Consider the following 21,887-nt stretch of genomic DNA (forward strand, 5'->3'; position numbering starts at 1 on the left):
GGCTCTGTGCAAGACACTTAACTTCTGTTTGTTTCAGTTTCCTCATCTATAAAATGGAGTTAATAATAGCACAAACCTTATGCTTAGCACAGTGCCTGGAATACAGTAAGTGCATTATAAATGTTAGATAGTATTATTATTACTATCAGTCTGTCCTGAGACACTACAGAGAACTGAAGAAAAATCAATCACTATATTATAATTACTATAGATCTAGAGATGCCTCCAAATCCAAAGTAGATGGACGGAGTATCACCATACCAATTACAAGCAGATACTCCACAGAAAAAAAAAAATTTTCTACAAAGACTTCAAATACTTTGAATAAATGAAGCAAGATAAATACCAGAACAAAAACAAAAGATTAAAAAATAGAAAATTCAAGATAACTGACATCAAAACACAAATAACCTGGAAAATAGGTTAAGAAGAGATAATTTAAGCATCATCGAACTCCTTGAAAACCATGATTTTTCTAAAAAGCCTGGACATTCCAAAAGTTATAAATGAAAAATGCCTGGATCTGTCAGAACCAGAGTACAATGAGGATAGAATCTACCTTTCACATTAAGAAAGAATCTTCCCAACAACAACAACAACATAGCAAAATCCAAAGTTCCTATGTCAAAGAAAAATAATGCAAGCATTTAAGAAGAAGCCATTCAAATACCAAGGATCTACATCGAGGATCACACTATACCTGGTAACTTCTACCAGAAACAAAAGATCTTGGAATACAATATTCCAAAAGATCAAAGATATGCTTGCAATCAATTATAACTCACCCTGCAAAACTGAGTGTCCTCCAATGAGGGAAAAAACGGACCAGTAATGCAAGAGAGGACTGTCAAGCATTTCTGATGAAAATTTAGAGCTGAGTAGGAACTTTTTGAAAAACAAACATAAAGAGGCATGAGAAATCTAGAAAAGTAAGTTGAGCAATTGAAGAGGATGCATGATGATGCAGTGCTAACATTATAAAGAGGAAGGAGAAACAGAACCATAACATCTTCAAAGGTATTGTGGAAATTAAATTAAAAACAAATAAATAACCAGAGGACCTGGGAGTAGATTGATTTTATTCTAAGAATTTGAAGCAAGATAAAAGGAATCCAGCAGTGTAGAAAGAAGAATAGGGGCAGCAAGGTGGCGCAGTAGATAGAGCACCGGCCCGAAGTCAGGAGGACCTGAGTTCAAATCCGGCCTCAGACCAAACACTTGACACTCACTAGCTGTGTGACCCTGGGCAAGTCACTTAACCCCAGTTGCCTTAAAAAAAAAAAAAGAAAAAAAGAAAGAAAGGAGAATGAGGACATAGAACTTGGTATTTCTCATAATGGGGGAATGGGCATTGGATAAACCTTACTCTTACTCGAAATGGACAAAGGAGGGTTAAGTGTTTGTGAATATATAAGAGTTTTGTTTAGAAATGCATCCAACTCAACAGAAAAGTAAGTAGGGATAGGAAGGAGATTAGTTAAGGATAATACCAAGAATGGATCAATTACAAGCAAAACAAATTTCTTGATTTTAAAAAAGGTGGGAGGGAAGAGGGAAAATTAAAAGAACTGGAATCTAAGAGGGTGTGGTGGTAATTAAAAGAAAAGAATGGGAATCTAAGGGGTGATAATTCATCAATAGAGGAGTAGATGAACCAATTATGGTACATGAATGTGGTGGAATAATTATACGGTAAGAAATAAAAATTTCAGAGAATCCTGAGACTTTTATGAACTGAAACAGAGTGAAATGACCAGAATCAGGAGAAAAAAATTACATAATTACAACAGTGAAAACAAAATCAACTGTGGAAGACTTAAGAACTCTGATTAAAGCAGTGACCAACCATGTTTTCAGAGAACCTATGATGAAGCATGTGACCCATGCTTATTCATGTTCTGTTTCATGACAGAGACATGATGGACTCAAGGTGTAGAAGAAACAAACATTTTCTGGACAAGGCCATTAGGCTGATTTATTTTTGCTTGACTATGCTTATTTGATAGAAGGTTCCCCCCCATCCATTTTTTTTAAGATTTATTAATTTATTTATTTTTAGTTTTCAACATTCACTTCCACAAGATTTTGAGTTCCAAGTTTTCTCCCCACCTCATCTCTCCCCTAACCCCAAGACAGCGTACATTCTGAATACCCTTTCCCCTAATCTGCCCCCCCCTCTATCCCCCCCCCCCCCCTTCTCTTACCCCTTTCCTCTTCTATTTTCCTGTAGGGCAGGACAGATTTCTATACTCTATTGCCTGTATTTCTTATTTCCTAGTTGCATGTGAAAACAATTTTTTAACATTTGTTTTTAAAACTTTGGGTTCCAAATTTTCTCCCTTCCTCTATTCTCACCCATCCTCATTGAGAAGGCAAGCAACTCGATACAGATTATACTTGTGTGGTCATGCAAAACACTTCCATAGTAGTCATGCCATGGAAAACTAACTATATTTCCCTTCATCCTATCCTGTTCCCCGTTTATTCTATTCTCTCTTTTGACCCTGTCCCTCCTCAGAAGTGTTTGCTTTTGATTACCCACTCCCCCAATCTGCTTCCCCCTCTATCATCCCCCTGCTCTCTTATCCCCTTCCCCCACTATTTTCCTGTAGGGTAAGACAGCTTTCCATACCCAACTGAGTGTGTATGTTATTCCCTCCTTAAGCCAAATCCAATGAGAATAAGATTCACTCCTTTCCTCTAACCTTCCCCCACTTCCCCTCCACTGTAAAAACCTTTTCTTGTATGTTTTATGTGAGATAATTTACCCCATTCTACCTCTCCCTTTCTCCTTCTACCAGTATAATCCTCTCTCACCCCTTAATTTTATTCTCCAGATATCACCCCTTCATCTTCAACTCACCCCGTGACCTCTATCTATCAATCTATCTATACATATAATTTCTTTTTCCCTCCAACTACCCTAATACTGACAAAGGTCACATGAGTTACAAATCTCATCTTTCCATGTAGGAATGTAAACAGTTCAACCTTAATAAGTCCCTTATGATTTCTCTTTCCTGTTTACCTCTTCATGCTTCTCTTGAGTCTTGTATTACAAAGTCAATTTTCTATTCAGCTCTGGTCTTTTCATCAAGAATGCTTGAAAGTCCTCTATTTCACTGAATGTCTATTTTTCTCCCTGAAGGATTATCCTCTGTTTTGTTGAGTAGGTGACTCTTGGCTGTAATCCTACCTCCTTTGCCCTCCAGAATATCATATTCCAAGCCCTGTAGTTCCTTAAGGTAGAGGCTGCTAAATTCTATGTTATCCTGATGTGTTTCCACAATACTTGAATTGTTTCTTTCTGGCTGCTCACAATATTTTCTCCTTGACCTGGGAACTCTGGAATTTGGCTACAATATTCCTAGGAGTTTTCCTTTGGGGATCTCTTTCAGGAGGTGATCGGTGGATTCTTTCAATTTCTATTTTACCCTCTGGTTCTAGAATATCAGGGCAGTTTTCCTTGATAATTTCTTGAAAGATGATGTCTAGGCCCTTTTTTTGATCATGGCTTTCAGATAGTCCAATAATTTTAAATTCTCTCTCCTGGAGCTATTTTCCAGGTCAGTTGTTTTTCCAATGAGATATTTCACATTGTCTTCTATTTTTTCATTCTTTTGGTTTTGTTTTATAATGTTTTGATTTCTCATAAAGTCACTAGCTTCCAATTGCTTCATTCTAATTTTTAAAGAAGTATTTTCTTCAGTGAGCTTTTGGACTTCCTTTTTCATTTTGCCAATTCTGCTTTTTAAGGCATTCTTCTCCTCACTGGCTTTTTGGGTTAGGCTATTTTTTTAAGGGGTTATTTTCTTCAGTATTTTTTTGGGTCTCCTTTAGCAAACTGTTGACTAGTTTTTCCACGATTTTCTTGCATCACTCTCATTTCTCTTCCCAGTTTTTCCTCTACTTCTCTTACTTGCTTCTCAAAATCCTTTTTGAGCTCTTCCATGGCCTGGGACTGATTCATATTTTTCTTGGAGGCTTTGGATGTAGGAGCTTTGACTTTATTGTCTTCTTCTGGTTGTATATTTTGATCTTCTTTGTCACCAAAGTAAAAATCTATGGTCTGACTTTTTTGCGCAGTTTGCTCATGATCCTAGCCAATTACTTGAGTTTTAAACTCTTTGTTATGGTAGGGGTCTGCTTCCAATGTGGAGAATGTACTGTCCCAAGCTTCAGGGTTTTGTGCAGCTGTTTTCAGAGATACTTCTTAGGACCTGTAAATTTTCAGTTCTTCCAAAGTGGTATGATCAAGGGTGAGGTGTTTTCGCCTTTTCTGGCCTGTGCTCTGGTCTGTGAGTGACCACAAGCACTCTTTTCTGCCTTGGAACTGTGAGGAGCATTCCCTCTCCACTGCCACTACAATCTCCCCTGCCATAGCACTCCTCCTCACCCTAGGATCGCCACCCAGAATCGTGACCCAGATCCAAATGCAGGCAAAGCAAGAGAATCCTGCCTCAGCACCAGCAAAGAGATCCCTGCAGTGCCCCCCGATCAGTTAGTCTGTGAGTCGGAAGCTGTGGAAGCAGCCGCCACACCAAGGCTGCAGCCTGGACTGGGGCTGGGATCAAGCTTCTCTCTCACTACAGTCACAGACTTTTCCTACTGACCTTCTAAAGTTGTCTTTGGCATTTGTGGGTTGAGAAGTCTGGAAACCACCACAGCTGCCTGTGATTCAGTCCCCTGAGGCCTGCTCCAGGTTCGTTGAGGCCTAGTTTTTGCCTGAGTACCTATGCTGAACTGCATTTCTCTCTCAGCCCAAAGCTATAGACCTTTCTAATCAACCATCCAGGTTGTCTTGGGCTGGAAATTTGTTTCACTCTGTTTTTTGTGGGTTTTGTTGCTCTAGAATTTGTTTAGAGCCATTTTTTATGGGTATTTGGAGGGGTTTGGGGGAGAGCTCAAGCAAGTCACTGCTTTTACTCTGCCATCTTGGCTCAGCCTCCCATCCATTTTTAATTGGGGCTTGGGGGTGGGGGTGGAGGTGGGAGGCTGGGACAGAAAGAATGACTTAGCCATAGCGCTTCCAGAAAAGAAGAAAACTGAAGTTTTTTTTTTAAATGCACAGACAACATAAGCTCTGAAAGAAGCACAGACAAGAAAGACAGTTGAAAAATAGCTTGTGGTAACTACGATTACTTGAAACTGAAAAGCTTCTACTCTGACAATGTCAATATACCTAGGATAAAAATGGAAATGGTCAAATGGGGAAAAAATTATTTATATCAAATTTCTTTGTTAAAGGTTTGGTATCCAGGATATATAAACAATTAATTAAAAAATCTTTAAGACTAATAGCCATTTCCTAATGGTTAAATGGTCAAAGAATATGAAAAACAGTTCTCAAAAAAATGGCAAAGTATTCACAATTACCTGAAAAAAATGCTTCAAATCATTAATAATAAGAGAAATGCAAATCAAAGCAACCCTGAGGTTTTACCTCACACTCTGCAAATTGGCAAAAATGACAAAAAATGGCAACAGTAAACGTTAGAGGAGCTGTGGAAGAATAGGCCCACTAATATATGTTGTTGGTGAAACTGTGAAATGGTTACAACCATTTTGGAAAGCAATTTGGAATTATGTAAATACAGTGACTAAAATGCCCATACCCTTTGAACCAGAAACTCCATTATTGGGCTTATAACCTCAAAGAAGTCATCCATAAAAAGAAAAGTCACTATATTCCCCAAAATATTTATAGCAGCACTTTTTGATAACTAAGAATTGGAAACAGATGCCCATCAATTGGGAAATGGCTAAACAAATTTTGGTATGTGCATATAATGGAATATTATGGTGCTGTGAATAATGTGAGACGACTGCAGAGAAGCAAAGAAAGATTTACATGAACTGATGCAGAGTGAAGTAAGCAGAGTCAAGAAAACAATATACACAGTAATTATAACAACGTAAATAGAAATAACAATGACACCAAAAAAATCAAAAGTAAATGCAACAAAATTATAAAGATGAAGAGAAATGAGAAGACACGCCCAACCTACCCTTTTGTGGAGGTCAGAGGTCCACAGGTGTTACCTACTGCACGTATTTTTTGGCTTTTAAAAATGTATCCATCAGTTAACCTGGCTTTTTTTCCCTCCTCTCCAGAAAATACGTCATATGAGATGACTCTCTGGAAGGTAGGTAAAGGGGAAGAATACTCAGGATAACTATGGTGATATAAGAAGCAGAAAATATTAATAAAAACTTAGAAAAATTTTTAAAAACCCTCTCACCTACTAATTCATTTCTCTTGTCCATGATTTGTGAAATGTTAGCTTAGGCCCAAAGAAAAAATTTTATTATTATTATTATTTTTTACTTCATTCTTTTCAAAGTACTTAAAACGTCCCTAATTTATGTTTTCAAATCCCTGTTAGGCTAAAGTGAAGTATCACTTGAAGTTTCTCAGTCAACCCAGTGGGAGTTAATAAGGACAAATAATGACTTGTAATCAGCCTAGAACTATTCTTCCTCAATTAACTAATGCAAGGCTTGCAAGAAGAATCAGAGAAGCTGGGTTTCTCAATTATTTAAAAAATTTCATCAGTTTCTTAATGAAAGCCCTGTGTCACAACTTCATGTGGGCCTTTCCCTAAGGCCCATCAACAATAGGTCCTAGCTTCCATGTTTAAATCTAATGAGACAAAGGATTATTGTTTCCATGTTCACCAGCAAACACCTTCAAAAATAATCAGCTCTAAGAATATCAAAGGTAACATTGGCTCTTAGCCACCTAGGCCACAGGCCTAGGGCTAGAGAGGAAGACTTCTGCTTGGAAAAGTCCAGAGCATTACTTCTGCTTTGATTCTTCACACCAAAATCTTCACAGCAAAATCAGGGTCAGTCAATAAGAAGGTCAGAATAATCACAATTCTAGCACTGAACATAACAAACTTGTGTATCTACTATGTGCTGGGCACTGTGCTTGGTGCTAGGGATATCAAAACAACAAAAAAAGAAACATTCTCTGCCCTCAAGAACCTCACATTCTACTGGGGGAAATAACATGTACAAAGAAAATTAAATAAAAAACACATACAAAGTAATTTCTAGAACTTTGGGTGGAGCCACAAGGCAGTAGACTGTCATCTCCTTCACAATGGCAAAGGTAATGTTGATGTGAGTACCAAATCCTGTTGTGACATAATATAGCCCAGAGAGTCACCTCCCACAAAAAATTCTGATCTGTATTCACATGAACCTGGATTCTCTCCATCTGGGGAAATCTCTAAACCAAAGCTTAGGAATGGCTTTTGTTTAGAGTCTCCCTGAAATGTGGGTCACGGTGTCCCCTTCTAGAAAAGGGACTTACTATGTAATAATAGGAATAGCTGTTTTACAACTGGTTTATCTCCTCCACCACAGAAAATGTTGAAGACATGAAAGACTCCAGTGTTCACATTAACATAAAACAACAAATTCATTCAATGCTACCTACATCATTCCTTTTCAATCAAGGACCTCAATTTGTATACTTCACTGAAAAAAATCAAGTGCATCTCCTCATGATGGAGAGACAGGAGAAGGCATGTGACATAATTCAAACCACCCCTCAACCACCACTTTCGCTAAGACTCCTTTGGAGAAAACCCAGGACCCTCAGCCCAAGAGTTCTGGGAATGGCATCCTCGCCCCCTTCCCCTTGCACCAGCCCTGTTTCCAAGCCCTCCCCTGCAGCTGTCATTGAGGGGAGCAATCACTGTGGAGAAAGGGCTTGCCATCCTTGCCACCACCAACACCAAATACCAATCAACTGCCACCAACAGGAGGATAAGCCCCTAAGAGACCCAGGAATAGTAATGTCCCCAGGCCACTGGTTCTGCTTCCAGCCCAGCCCCTATAGCTATCATCCAGACTCAGAGGAATGATTCCTGTGGAAAAAGGTAAGCCATTCCCACCAACTGCCAAGTCGGGGAAGCAAGCCAGCCTAGCTGAGGCAAGTGGCACCCTGAGGGAGAGATAAGAAGCAGCATGTGCCAAGTGAGTCAAACCACCGCCACCACCTTGATCACCATCTCCCCTTAGACACTGATGGAAAAAGCCTAGGACCTTGAGCCCAAGAGCCCTAGAAATAGCAATTTGTGTACACCCCTTCTCCCCTACCCTTCATTAGTCTTGTTTTCAACCAGTCTCCCAAAGCCATCATCCAGAGAAGCAACACTTGTAGAGATGTGACCTGGCAACTGATTCTGCAGGTATTCTATAGCCCCTGACTCCTCAGCAGCCACAGCTACTGAAGACTCAGAAAAGAAAGCTCTCACCAAAGTCTTTGGCACCATCAAATGGTTCAACATCAGAAATGGACATAGTTTTACATTACCGTCAGGTTTGTCACTGTTCCCCAAGGACTCTTCCATCTGACTTGTAGTTAAAAACCTCCTACATATTTTTGTTTCACCCCTAAAAGAATATGAGCAACCTGGGGCCGCTAGGTGGTGCAATGGATAGAGCACTAGCCCTGGATTCAGGAGGACCTGAGTTCAAATCCAACCTCAGACACATAACACTTACTAGCTGTGTGACCCTGGGCAAGTCACTTAACCCCATTGCCTAGCCAAAAAAAAAAAGAATACAAGCAACTTGAGAGCAGAGATTATCTTGCTTTTCTCTGTGTATCTGCAGTACTCAGCACAGTGCTTTGCACATGGTAACACATGGTATAAATCTTTTTCATTCATTTATTCATTCACTATTGGATGATCCTGACAACCATCGTTTCAACTGCAACTTATTCTGCACAGTGAAACTCAAGATGAGATTGGGTATCCAGGAGAAGTGTCAGTCTTAATTTTCAAAAGACATTCTGTTCTTCTATAAGGAATGGAATACTTGTGATACTAAAGCAAAGGTGGCCTGAGAAGTAACTGGAACCAAACAACTGGTATCAGTCAAGTCAATGGGCCAGAAGCAGGATGAGGAGAGGCCTAAGACACGTGGGCAATGACTGGAGGCACCAAGATTCCCAAGCTGACCTGTGCTCAAGAGGTGGCATGTGTAAGGGACAGAAACAAAGCAACATGTGATTGCAAAAGAACTGAGTACTCAACAGAAGTACAAATCCTATATACATTACATATCAAAAATAAAGAAGCCAAATGATCAGAAATGCCAAACAGTGGTGAATTTTGTCCTCTGTCCAAAGAATAAATATAATAATGATAATAATAGCTATAATTTACATAGTACTTTAAGTTTTAAATGTACTTAATAATAATAATAATAATAATAATAGCTAACATTTATATAACACTATGTGCCAAGCACTTCACAATGATTATCTCATTTGATTCTCACAGCAATCCTGGGAGTTAGGTGCGTTTATTATCTTCAGATATAGCAGATGGGATAACTGAGGCAAACAGAAGTTAAGTGACTTCCCCTGGGTCACACAGCTAGTAAGCATCTGAGGCTGGATTTGAACTCAGATGTTCCTCATTGTAGGTCCAGCATTCTATCTAGCAATAGATAATTATCTAATCCAGTTTCAGAAAAAAATTATTTTGATGTCTCTGAAAGTTCTCTTGAATGATGCCAATGATTTTTCTTTAAAGATTAAAACAATTAATGCAGCCATAAGGATTTAGTTGTTGATCATAATTCCAGAAACCATAGTAAAAGATGACAATGCAATAAACAAGTTCAGACTGGATAGAAAGGATTTTGACAGTAATATAGTTTTACATGCTATCAGACCATTGCCTAGTTATGTGCTCAGTTTCATCATCTAACCCATCCATGACCTTGTTCCATAACAACAATTCACATTTCTATAGTGATTTATGGTTTGTAGAGTGCTCTATATGTATTATCTCATTTGATGCTCATGAAAACTTATAAAGTAGGTGCTATTATTACCCTCATTTATATGAAGAAATTGAGGCTTAAAAGATCAAGTGACTTGCCCCGGGTCATGCAGCTAATGTCTTAGATGGAATTTGAACTCAGATCTTTCTCATTCAAAGTTCAGAATTCGTCTGCTATAGCATGCTTATGTATCTTCGGTCACTCACTTTCTATCTGCCTTTTTCCCTCAACCCACAAATATACTCTCTCCCCTCTGGAAAAAATATTCCTTTGACACTGTCATCCCTTTAAGCTGTATTCAACATCCACCCCCACTTCTTCACCACCTATTCCTCACCCCCTTATAATCTGGCTTCCATCTCTCACAGCCTCCTAAATCAAACTATCTCATTTCTTTATCATGAAATCCATTTTTTTTCTCTCATCTTCCTTGACCTCCTGGAGCATGTGACACTGTGGCTAGCCCTTCCTTTATGATGTCCTCTCATCCCTTGGAAGGAGGCTCCTCTTCCTTCTCTGACATTGGCTTCTCATGATTCTCTTATTTCTGTGACTTTTCTCTTTCACTGGCTCCTCCTTCTCCTCTTGCCACTGAAATACGATTTGTTCCCCAATGTTTTGAATTAAGCTCTCTTCGCTTTCCTCTTTATACTCTTACCTTGAAAAAGACTTTCTACTTCCATGACTTCAATTGTCATGGTGGGTTTTTTTTTTTAGAGGCAGTCCAGGTTAAGTGACTTGCCCCTGTTCACACAGCAAATAAGTGTCTGAGGCTGGATTTGAATTCAAATCCTCCTGACTCCGGGGCTGATTACTCTATCCACAGTACCACCTAACTGCCCCTTGCAAATGACTTCTAGTTCTATCTCTGCCTTACCCCATCTTATTCATTCTCGCCACTGTTCAACTCTTTTGTTTCTAACAGCCTCTTCACTTTCATATTCCACTGGCATCTCAAACTTAACATGGTTATAATGGAACTCTACATCTTTTTCTTTAAATCTGCCAATCCAACTAATTTCTTTAGTTTCATTAATGGCACCTATAACTTTGCCTATAACTCTCATGCTTATAACTTTGGAATCATTATTTATTTTCACTCTTCCCCCCCTAAGCTCCAGTCAATGCCTATAAATCCTGTAGTTTCTATAATATCTTTCCCATCTAACTCACTTGTCTCTGCTGCTGCAACCATACTCCTTTAAACTCTCTTCTCACCTAAACTAGTATAACATCTTCCTTTGGGTCTTCCTGACTCTAATCCATTCGCTTTCTTATTCATCCTCAACATCACCTCTTCAATAATCTTCCTAACATATTATTATGACACTGTCATTCCTCTTATTGTTGTTCAGTTGTTTCAGTTGTATCCAATTCTTCCTGACCCCATTTGGGGTTTTCTTGGCAAAGATACCGGTGTGGTTTGCCATTTCCTCCTCCAGCTCATTTCTCAGATGAGGAAACTGAGGCAGATAGGGTTAAGTGACTTGCCCAGGGTCACACAGCAGCAGAAGTAAGTTTCTGAGGCTGGATTAGTAGAAGTATGGCTAAAAAGCAATAACAAAAACTTTCAGTGGCTCTATGTTGCCTACTGCATAAATTATCAATTCCCAGTCTTGGCACACACAATCCTTTCCAATCTGACTCCAACTTACCTGTCTAGCTTTATTTTAGTCAAACTGGACTACTTTCTATCTCCTCTTCCCCTTTCCCATCTCTATTCCTATATTAATTCTGTCACTCACACTGGAAATGTACTGTTAAAGTCTCTGCCTTCCTTCAAGTCCCAACTTGGACACCATCTCTTGCCTTCTTTCAAGTCCCAACTTGGATACTGCCTCCTACATGAGGCCTTCTCTGGCTCACACCCCACAATAGTGCTTAGTCTCTTACTGTCCCTTGAATGAATTATTTATGTACTTGTCTTTCCCCCAGTAGAATGCAAGGTCTATGTTATAGCTGTTCTTTCCCAATGCCTTGTATGTTGTAGGCATTATTTAATAGGATCATAGATCTGACACTGGAAGGGACCTTAGAGGACACTGAGTCCAATCCACTAATTTTACAGATGAGGGAACTGAGGTCTAGAGTGGTTAGATGACTTACCCAGGATAACTCAGCTAGTGGCTGAGGTGGGAATTAAACCTAGGTTCCTTACTTCAAGTTGATGGCTTTACCTACTACACCAGGCAATCAGCCAGTCAAGCAGAATTTTTTAAGTGCATACTATGTGCCAGGCACTTTGCTAAGCACTGAGGATACAAAGTAAAATCTCAGGAAGCTCACAGTTTAATGAGGGAGATAACATGTAAATAGTTTTGTTCCCATGTACAAACAATGTATACATATAGGATAAACTGGGGGTGCAGAGGGATGTCATTAAGATTAAGGATGACTGAGAAAGGCTTCTTGAAGAAAGTAGGGCTTTAGCTGAGACTTAAAGGAACCCAGAGCAGCCAGGGGGCAGAGATGAGGACAGAGAGAATTCTAGGCATGGCAGATAGCCAGGGAAAATGCACTAAGTTGGCTGATGGAGGGTCTTGGGCCAGCATCGGATGATGTAATGAGTTAAAGGGCAGCAAGGTGTAATCAGACTGAAAAGACAGAAAGGGGCCAGGTTATGAAAGGTTTTAAAGAGCCAAACAAAGGATTTTAAATTTGATCTTGAGGACAAAAAGGAGTCACTGCAGTTTACTGAATGGGGAGTGGGGTGATATGGTCAGTTCTGTGCTTTAGGAAGATCATTCTGACAGCTGAGAACGAGCTGGAGTGGAGAGAGACTTGAACCAGGTTGGCTGCAGTGTCAGGAGAGAAAGGGGCACATCTAACAGAAGTCAGTAGACAGGGCTTAACAAAGATGGGATATGGGGGGACAGATTAAGGAAAAGTGAAGAGTCAAGGATGACATTTAGGTTGCAACCCTGGTACCCTAGACTGTAATGGAGAATTTAGGAACAGGGGAGGATTTGGGGGGTAAGGTATTCATTCAATTTTGGACATTTTAGTTTAGATGTCCCTGGGACATCCCGTTTCATGTGTCTAATAGGTAGTTGAAAATCAGGAGAGAGGTTGGGGCTGGACAAGTAGATCCGAGAGTCATATGCATGAAATGCCAATGAAATCACTAAGTGAAGTAGTATACAGGGAAAAGAGGGCCCAGGACAGAGTCTTGGGATATGCCCCCACATTTAGTGGACACGACATAAATGAGGATCCAGCAAAGGAAAAAGAGTAGAGGTCAGAAAGTAGGAGGAGAACCAGGAGAGCAGTGTCATGAAAACCTACAGAGAAGTGAGTATCAAGTCAAAGGCTGCAGAGGGGTCAAGAAGGGTGAGGATTGAGAGAAGGTCAATAGGTTTGGCTATTAAGAGATCAGTAATGACTTTGGACAGCATAGTTTTGGTTGAAGGATGCTGAGGTCAGAAGCCAGACTGCAAAAGTTTTAAAAAAGAGGTGAGAGGAAAGGAAGTAGTGGCACCTACTGTAGACAGACACAAGAGAGGACGACATGAGATGATAGCTAGTGGGGATGGATGGATGAAGTGAAGGTTTTCTGAGGATGAGACATGAGTATGTTTGTAGGTAATAGGGAAGTGGCCAATAGACATGCCACCTCTAATGTGTGCTGAACTGAACTGAACTCACGGAAGTTAATAACAAAAGTAATACTTGACTTTTATTTAGTGGTTTAAAGTTTGCAAAGTGCTTCACATTACCGTATCTCATTTGAACTTACAATCTAATAGGGAGATTAGACAACAGATAACAAAAACATACAATCTCGACTGATGATAAGGACATTAAAGGACACAAAATACTATGTGAGGCCCCAGGGAGCCATTACTATTACTCAGGAGACTTTGCTACAGTCTGTATTGATTAAATACTCTCATATCCATTGCCCAACTAACCATCTGGATACAAAGAATTTCCAAAGGTAGGAAAGTAACAGTTTTGCTAGGTAAATAAGATTTGTAAAGGAAATTATAACAACCTTTTAACTGCAGAAGAGCTCCCTGGGGCTGTGGTTTATCTCCCCCTCACACTACCTCAGCAAACAAGTCTGACTGGTTTGAAACCTGCTAGAACACTTGGGTTTTCCTTCACAGTGTTCCTCTTGCATTTCATTTCTCCCCATTGGTCAGTAACATCCACTCTATAAACCTGATCCTCAGGATGAAATGACCAAACAAAGTGTCAATACTAGTCCAGGCAGAAGACTAGTTGCTGATACAAGGATACTGTCCAAGGAATCATGGTTACTAATATCTCTTTCTAGTGTTCTCCCTTATTTTATCATGATTATATTCCAGTTTCCTTTTTTACATACTGAAGATTTTACACTAGACATCCAAAGAAACAAGATCTCCACTTCACATATTTCCATCACTAACAATCCTTCAAATTTCAACAGTGTGCTGATGCTTTCTAAGCCATTCCTAGCAATATCCAGTGCTTTCCAGTCCTATTTTATTGGTAAGCAAACATTTTGGCTTTGGCTCATTATTTCAGGTGGACCATCAAATGATCTGTTTTGATTTATTCTGACCTGAAAATGCAAAAAGACTCCTCTTTGTGCTTTCCTTTAAATCCTCTCAGCACTAACAACAGACAGACTTACCTCTAATTATCCTGCAAGAATCCATCTGAATTTCTTTCCCCAAATCAAGTTTGTTACCTGAATACTGTAGATGTAACTCAAGATTTCTCGGTGCCAGGGCCAGGGAGCATCGGTAGAGGCCAAAGTTCAAGTGCAAGTAGGGCATTCAAAGCAATTAAAACAAACGCACAACTTCCATTCATAAGCCACTCCTACTTCCAAGGACTAATTAAAGCTGTGTGGCTCCCATGGAACACAAACCTCAACTCTCCTAACTAAAACAGTTCATCCAGCCTTCTTTATTTCCTCCCCTCCCTGAATGAACAGATTTTGGAGTCACCTGGGTATTTCAGTGGGTTCCAGTCCATCTTCCAAGCTGACATCTGTCTGTACCATCTCTTGTTTCAGTTCTCCTATCTCCGAGGCGATTGTGTCAATGAGCTATTCAAAGACAAAAATAGTATGACGTCAGAAAGTGGAAGAGGCGTGGACCTAAGGCTTGGCCAAGTTTAGTCATTTCACCTCAACAGGAACTAGAGGGAGATTACAAACCTTTTATTTACCCCTTTCCCATGGGCTATATGAATTTCCTCTAACAATAGGAAAAACAAAGGGGACCCAGCAAGCTTTAATTGAGAAAGGGAAGTTCTTAAATTCCTTTAGTTTTGTGCTAAGCTGTATGGTGAATTAAAAAAAAAATTCAACCAGTTTCATTTCTCAGTACGAAAAAAGAAATATTTTAAAAACTGCAGTAAATGTATTTCAAATAATACTTTGCCAAAGGAAAGATAGAATTTCATTTTCTTTATTATAATTTCTTAAATTCTCCTATTTCAGAAAGGAAGCATTTAAAAATCAAGTGCAGTAACAAAACAAAATTTCCTTTGGCTTGTTTAATGATCAACCTCTATAATTCTGGCCTTTTCTTAGAGACTGAAATACCTTTATTTGGCATGGAATTGGGGAGATGCTCATGTTGACAGTTCAGCATGACAGTTACATGGGATAAAACAAAAATGTTGACATCTCCTCTAAATCTCATGGAAAAGTTACATAAAGAGTCATTCCAGTGAAAGTGGCCTCCTACTACTACTAGTTCTCCAAACTGAAGGGCCTTCAAGCAAAGGTTGGACTGACTACTTGTTGGATATGAAGTAGAGAGGATTCTTGTTGGACAAGATATAGAAGGGTTGAACTAGATGGCCTCTGTGGCCTCTTCCAACTAAGAGATTCTATGATTCTCCCTAATTCTTTGATTGAGGTAGTGTATATAGAATGTGGGACCTGGAATCATAAAAACCTGTGTTCAAATCCTGCCTTAGTTTCCTCATTTGTGCGAGAATGAGGGCGATAATAGAACCTATCTCTTAAGGTTGTTAAGAAGATCAAATGAGATAACATGTGTAAAGCACTTTGCAAACCTCACACCGATATCTAAATGCTAGCTCATTACAATTCTGAGTAGTTGGCATTACAGCTTAGGAATCAATGATTCTTCCTTGCTTCTGCATCTCAGAATCCTCAGTTGCTGTGCTCAGCTCAAGTGCCAACTTCTTCCCATCAATCAATCACTTCCTATTACTTGGAGACACGATCTGGCATAGCAGAGAGAGCTGGCCTTAAAATTAGGAAGATTTAGCTTCACATCTTGCTCTGGCTATACCCTGGGCAAGACCTTTGACTTCTCAGTACTTTAGAGGAACTCTTTATGACTACAAATTGCAGAAAAAATGTGGACTTGCATTGGTAGAGGGAAGTCTACCAAAAAGTAATAACATCAAGCAGTTACCTATATAAATGAAATAACAGGGCTAGCCCCAATCTTATGTACAAGGAACTGTTCAAAGCATTGGAAATATAAAGACAAAAATTAAATAATATAATTTCTCAAGAAACATGTTATCCAGAAGAATGAACATGTACAAATACATACACATACACACACACACACACAAACATATGAGATAGCTATATTGACTAGACCAATGCACCTTTTCTTAAATTTATCATCTAAAAGTTGCTCGGGTCACTGAGAGTTAAGTGGTTTGCCAAGGGTCTTCACACAGCTGATATATGTCAAAGGTAGGAATTTGAAACTTGGTGGCCAACTGTTCTATCCATTAGACTACTCAGGCCCCAATTTCAAGGTAATTGATGAGGAGGAAGCATTGCAGTGGGGGTGGGGTAGAGGTGGGGATGATTTAAGAGCCAACACTTGAGCTCAACTTCAAAAGAAACCAGGGATTCCAAGGGGAGATAAGTAAATTCATTCCAGGTACAAGGGAAATCTTCCCAGATTCTTCTTCTCCACTGCCCTCCCCACCAATGACTTTTTATTATACATATTATCTTAGAACTAGTATTCTACTAGAACAGGAGTGGGGAACCTGTGGCCTCAAGGCCTCATGTGGCCCTCCAGATCCTCAAGTGTGACCCTTTGATTGAGTCCAAGTTTTGTAGAACAAATCCAGTATCTTTTATCTTTTGATTCCTGGTGTCTTGAATACTACCTTGCACATATCACCGTTTTTTCCCCCCCGAATTAAAGTGGCAGAGCCAAGATTTGACCCCCATGTCTTCTTTCTACTTATAGCTCCAATATTTGCACCAATACACCATTAAATCCCCTTCATTTGATCTCCTTCCCACTTTAAAAAAATCATTTTTAGGTGACAGAATGACGAAGATGGCAAGAGAAAAAAATAAGAAAAAAAACTAAATCAAGAGAAAGGGAAGGAGAGAAAGAAGAGACAGGAGAAAAGGAAATGTTCAACAGAAAAAAGTAGCAGGGAGGAGTGTACACAAACATTTACCAAAATGAATAGGGATGAGAGGCATCCTTATTAGGGGGCAGAGACAAGCAAGGCAATGTTGTTCCTGCGCTAAATTTAATATATACATTAAAAGCCCCAACTATATCCTTACATGCTTTTTAAAAAGCTGTAGTAGAGATTCACAGTCTCATATACAATTTTTTTTCTGTTCTTTATTGAAAAATTTACTGTCATATGATTCAAGAAATTAGAAGGGCAAACTCTTTAAATGAGATTCTTCTACCATTAATTGTATATTGCAGATGTATATTCTGTATATCAACTACATAGTTTTATGTTTAATAATATAATCTACATTTGCGTAGATCCTTAAGGTTTTACAAAATGCTTTCTTTACATCGGTTCTTCAAGATAGGTAAAATTAACACCCAAACTTGACTTAGCTAAGTAACATAGAACATAAATTGCTGGGCCTGGAGTCAGGAGGACCTGACTTCAAATTTGCCTTCAGACACTTAGTAACTATGACCCCAGAAATCACTTAACCGGGGCAGCTAGGTGGTGAAGTGGACAGAGCACCAGCCCTGAAATCGGGAGGACCTGAGTTCAAATCTGACCTCAGACCAAACACTTGACACTTACTAGCTGTGTGACCCTGGGCAAGTCACTTAACCCCAACTGCTTTTTAAAAGAAAAGGAAAAAAAATTCACTTAACCTCTTTTTGTCTTATCTTCCCCATCTGTAATGGGGATAATGTCAGGGCAGCCAAGGAACACTGGGCTTAGAAGCAGGAAAACTGGTCTTCATGAGCTCAAATCTGGCCTCAGACATTTACTAGCTGTGTGACCCTGGGCAAGTCACTGAACCCTCTTTGCCAGGCAACTTTCATCATGCCTTCCCCAGGATAAGTGGATCATCTGAAATCTTATCACCAGGCCTGGCTGACTCAGTTTCTGAAACTCAACACCTTGCCAACTCCCTCAGTTGCCTCTCCGCTCTGTAAGTATTGGAGCAGTAAACTCCTCCCAATGCCTATTTTCAGGGCTTTGAATTCACAGAACTTTCCAGCTAACTCCATTCTCCAGCAGCAGCAGTAGCAGTTACAACCCCAGAGAACATCTTTTCCTCTCTGCCCCCATCCTCTTTGCCCTTTTCATTTTCCTTTTGTTATGTCTTCCTTCATTATGTCGTAAGCTCCTTGAGGGCATGAACTGCCTTTTTCTTATTTGTATCCCCAGCAATATGTTTTATAAATACTTATTGAATTGATCATTGTAATGTCCAATCACAGAAGACTAATGATAATACATGCAACCCACCTGATAGGGTTAAGTGACTTGTCCAAGGTCACACAGACTCAGCGCAGAGTGTCAGAATGTCATCACTTTTTTTTTTTGACACGGCCATTGTGGAAATGTGTTTTGCTTGAAACAAGGATTTTGTTGGGGTGGAGGGGAGGTTTCCCCTCAGTGTGTGTGTGTGGTCAAATGTAAGGAGAAAAAGGGAGGATTTTTGCTGACTGAAAAGATATATAATTTTTTTTAAAGGTTACTGTTGTCATTAAAGAAGTCACAGAGATTTTAATTAATATTCCTTACTATCTCCCCTAGTGCCTAGGACAGTGCCTGATACATAGTGACCAATAATATCTATTGATTCATTAAATACATTTTTTCCCCTGAACACAGTGATGTTAGTAATTACTGTTAACTTACTCTCATGATGAATTCCCACCTTTCCCAAGAAAGAAGGCTTTGGTTCTGAGACCTTCTCATTCCCTTAGGTCTCTTCCCCTCCTACCTCCAGCCAAACTGTCAAGTCAAATAAACACGCATTTATTGATTTATGATATTAATTTACTCTATTATTTTTCTATATAAATGTTACTACGGGCCAGCCACTATGCTCAGTACTAGAGACAAAGACAGGCAAAAACAAAAGCAAAAAAAAAAAACCCAAAAGAAACAAAAAATTATCACCCCCCCAAACAAAATAACAATCCTTGATCTCAAGGAGCTCACAATATATTGGCCGGGGGGGGGGGGGGGAAGGGGAGAAGAGGCAACAAGCAGCTCGATAGAGAATAAACTGAAGTTATCTTACAGGAAAGGTACTACCACCAGTAAAGAGGGATAGAAGGTGAAACTTTAACTGGGATTTGAAGGAGCCCGGGGAACCTTAGAAATAGAGAAGAAGAGAGAGAGAGAATTCCAGGCATGGGAATGGGATGGAGGGGAGCCAGTGAAAAGGCATGGCATCCAGAGATGGAGTGCCTTGTTTGTTGAAATAATAGAGGCAAGTTTTGGTGGGTCACAGGGCCAAAAACCAAATAGACCAGCATTCTTAAACCTTGGTGTGTCACAGACATCTTTCTCAGTCTGGTGAAGCCTATCAATCTCTTAGCAAAATGTTTTTAAATACATAAAATGACACAATTATGCTGGAAACCAATCATATTAAAATATAGTCATCAACATATTAAAAAAAAAGTTCATTGACCTGAGGTTAAGACTCTGTGAATACACAGTGCTTTGCACACAGGGATCACTAATGTTTATTTAATAAATGAATAACTAAATTTTCATCCATAGAAACATAAAATTTCTCTTACTTGGTGGCATGTCTACACCAAGTCCAAGAATGGTAACAGACCTCAAGCCAAGGGTAAAAATATACATTTCATGAGAACTCAAGGGTTATAATGTATTTCTGCCAACAATGGGGTCACTTACCCTTGAGGGCAGGAACTACATTTTATATAAACTTTGTACCTCCTATGTAAACTTTCTGTCTTTCCCCAGGTTGTAACACCTTGCTCTATACACAGTAGCCCTTAATAAATATTTGTTAAATTAAAATGACTTGAATTCACTTAAATTGAATTCCAGACAGGACCTGCCAAGAATGGTTATGGAGCCTGAAGGCCCAGCTCGCCAATGACCAAATCTCTTTGTTTCTAGCGTCTAGTATCCCTTTCTCCCACATTCCTACCTTTTCTTCCAGGTTGGGGACATGAAGCAACACCTGTTGTTCTGCCACCATTACTTTCTTTACAGAAAAACTGAGCTCTTCCATAAAAAAGCTCCTTCAAAGTCCTCCTTCTTTTAAAGTATCTGCCAATGGCTTTCCTTCCCTAACATTCAGCCTAGTTATTCCACTTTTTAAGTTGTTTGTCTATCAGTCATTTCAATTTAAATTAAGTACTTAATCAGTTTGAGTCCAAAACTCAACTTTCGAAGATCCTTTTATACAACTAGTGGAGAGGTAGCTATGTCCTCACACAGAATCCTCAATTCATCACTAATCACCTAGTCTGGGCAAGGGCTATGCTAAGCCTGAGGGTACAAAGACAAAAATGAAACAGTGCCTGCTTGATCGGCCTCACATTCTCCAGGGAGGATACACATAGAAACATCCAGCTACATATAAAGCAATCTCCAATCTATTCTGTCCCCTGGAAATTACTTTGTATGCACTTTGTATATATTTGGTATTTATTTGTGTACACATTGTTACCCCTCCTCCTAAAAGAATGTAACCTCCTTGAAGACAGACTATTTTACTTTTGTTTCTATCTCCAGCACCTAGAATAGTTCCCGGCAATAGGAGGAACTTACAAAATGTTTGTTGAATTGAGCTGACTCAAAGAGAGAGCAACTAAAAAAAAAATTGGGCAATCGAGTAAGATTTCTTAGAAGAAATGTCACCAAGATGAGCCTCAAAATATTTTGGGAAGGGGAGAAATGTAGAGAAGGAAGAGAGTTGTAAGCATGGGAAGGTTCACCTGTGTGAATTCTCTATGTATTTGAGATTTACAAGTAGGAAGGGGAAGGAACAAACTATGAGCTAGGCATTTTGCTAAGCGATTTATAAATATTATCTTCACAGCCAAGTGAAGGACGTGCTATTATCCCCATTTTACAGTTAGGGAAACTGAGACAGAGGTTAAGTCTCACAGCTAGTAAGTGCCTGAGGCTCATATTCTGTCCACAGTGCCACCCAGCTGCCCTTAATTAAGGAGGAGAAAAGAAAAGAGGTCACTTGCAAAATCCTATAAGCTTTTCTCAGTTTCTTGAGGTGAGATATGTATGAAAAGCACTATATAATGAGCAAGGCTGCCCAAAGTATATTTATACTGAGAAACAAATGATGACAGTATAAAACATTTCCCCTACAAAGGCTATTTGTATTTTAGCTGGATCTCCAAATCTTGAAGACGAAACTCTGAGGCTGTTGTTTCAGTAGCAGCCAAGCTGTTGGTTAGAGGAGATGTGGGACCTTGAAGTCACACCAGTCCCTGTCAGGACCTCAGGATTGATCAATGAATCATATACCACATCTTTGTTCAATATAGTTTCATGTGTCTCCCCAGTGGACTTGAAAACTCCTTGAGGACAGAGACACATTTCTGCATTCCCCAGAGCACTACACACCTTGGTGAACACAGAATGCAAAATTATTTTCAGTAAATATTTTGATGGTTGATTGATTGAATTTATATCGTAATCTAGACTGGCCTCAAACCACTAAGCTCAGAAATAGCCATCTTCTATTTTCCATTGCTTAGCAAAGTTCTTGGCACATAGAAGGCCTTTAATAAAGGCTTGCTGGGTGACTGAATATATTACCAAGGACTTCAGTAATCCTCTCCTACACACACACACACACACACACACACACACACACACACACACACACA

At 39.5% G+C, this 21,887-nt stretch overlaps 1 protein-coding gene across 6 annotated transcripts in view; it reads right to left on the reverse strand.

The window, feature by feature from the left end:
* RIN2 (Ras and Rab interactor 2) overlaps positions 1-21,887 on the reverse strand; it is a 239,999-nt gene that overhangs the window by 49,375 nt on the left and 168,737 nt on the right. For all 6 annotated transcript variants that reach the window (XM_027840326.1, XM_027840328.1, XM_027840322.1 and 3 more), the window contains one exon: positions 14,754-14,854. In XM_027840326.1, the coding sequence (XP_027696127.1) occupies positions 14,754-14,854 (101 nt within the window). The remainder of the gene's footprint in view (positions 1-14,753; positions 14,855-21,887) is intronic.

Source organism: Vombatus ursinus, unplaced genomic scaffold (assembly GCF_900497805.2).
Source record: "Vombatus ursinus unplaced genomic scaffold, bare-nosed wombat genome assembly UNPS02014841.1, whole genome shotgun sequence".
In the NCBI taxonomy this organism is placed as follows: Eukaryota; Metazoa; Chordata; class Mammalia; order Diprotodontia; family Vombatidae; genus Vombatus; species Vombatus ursinus.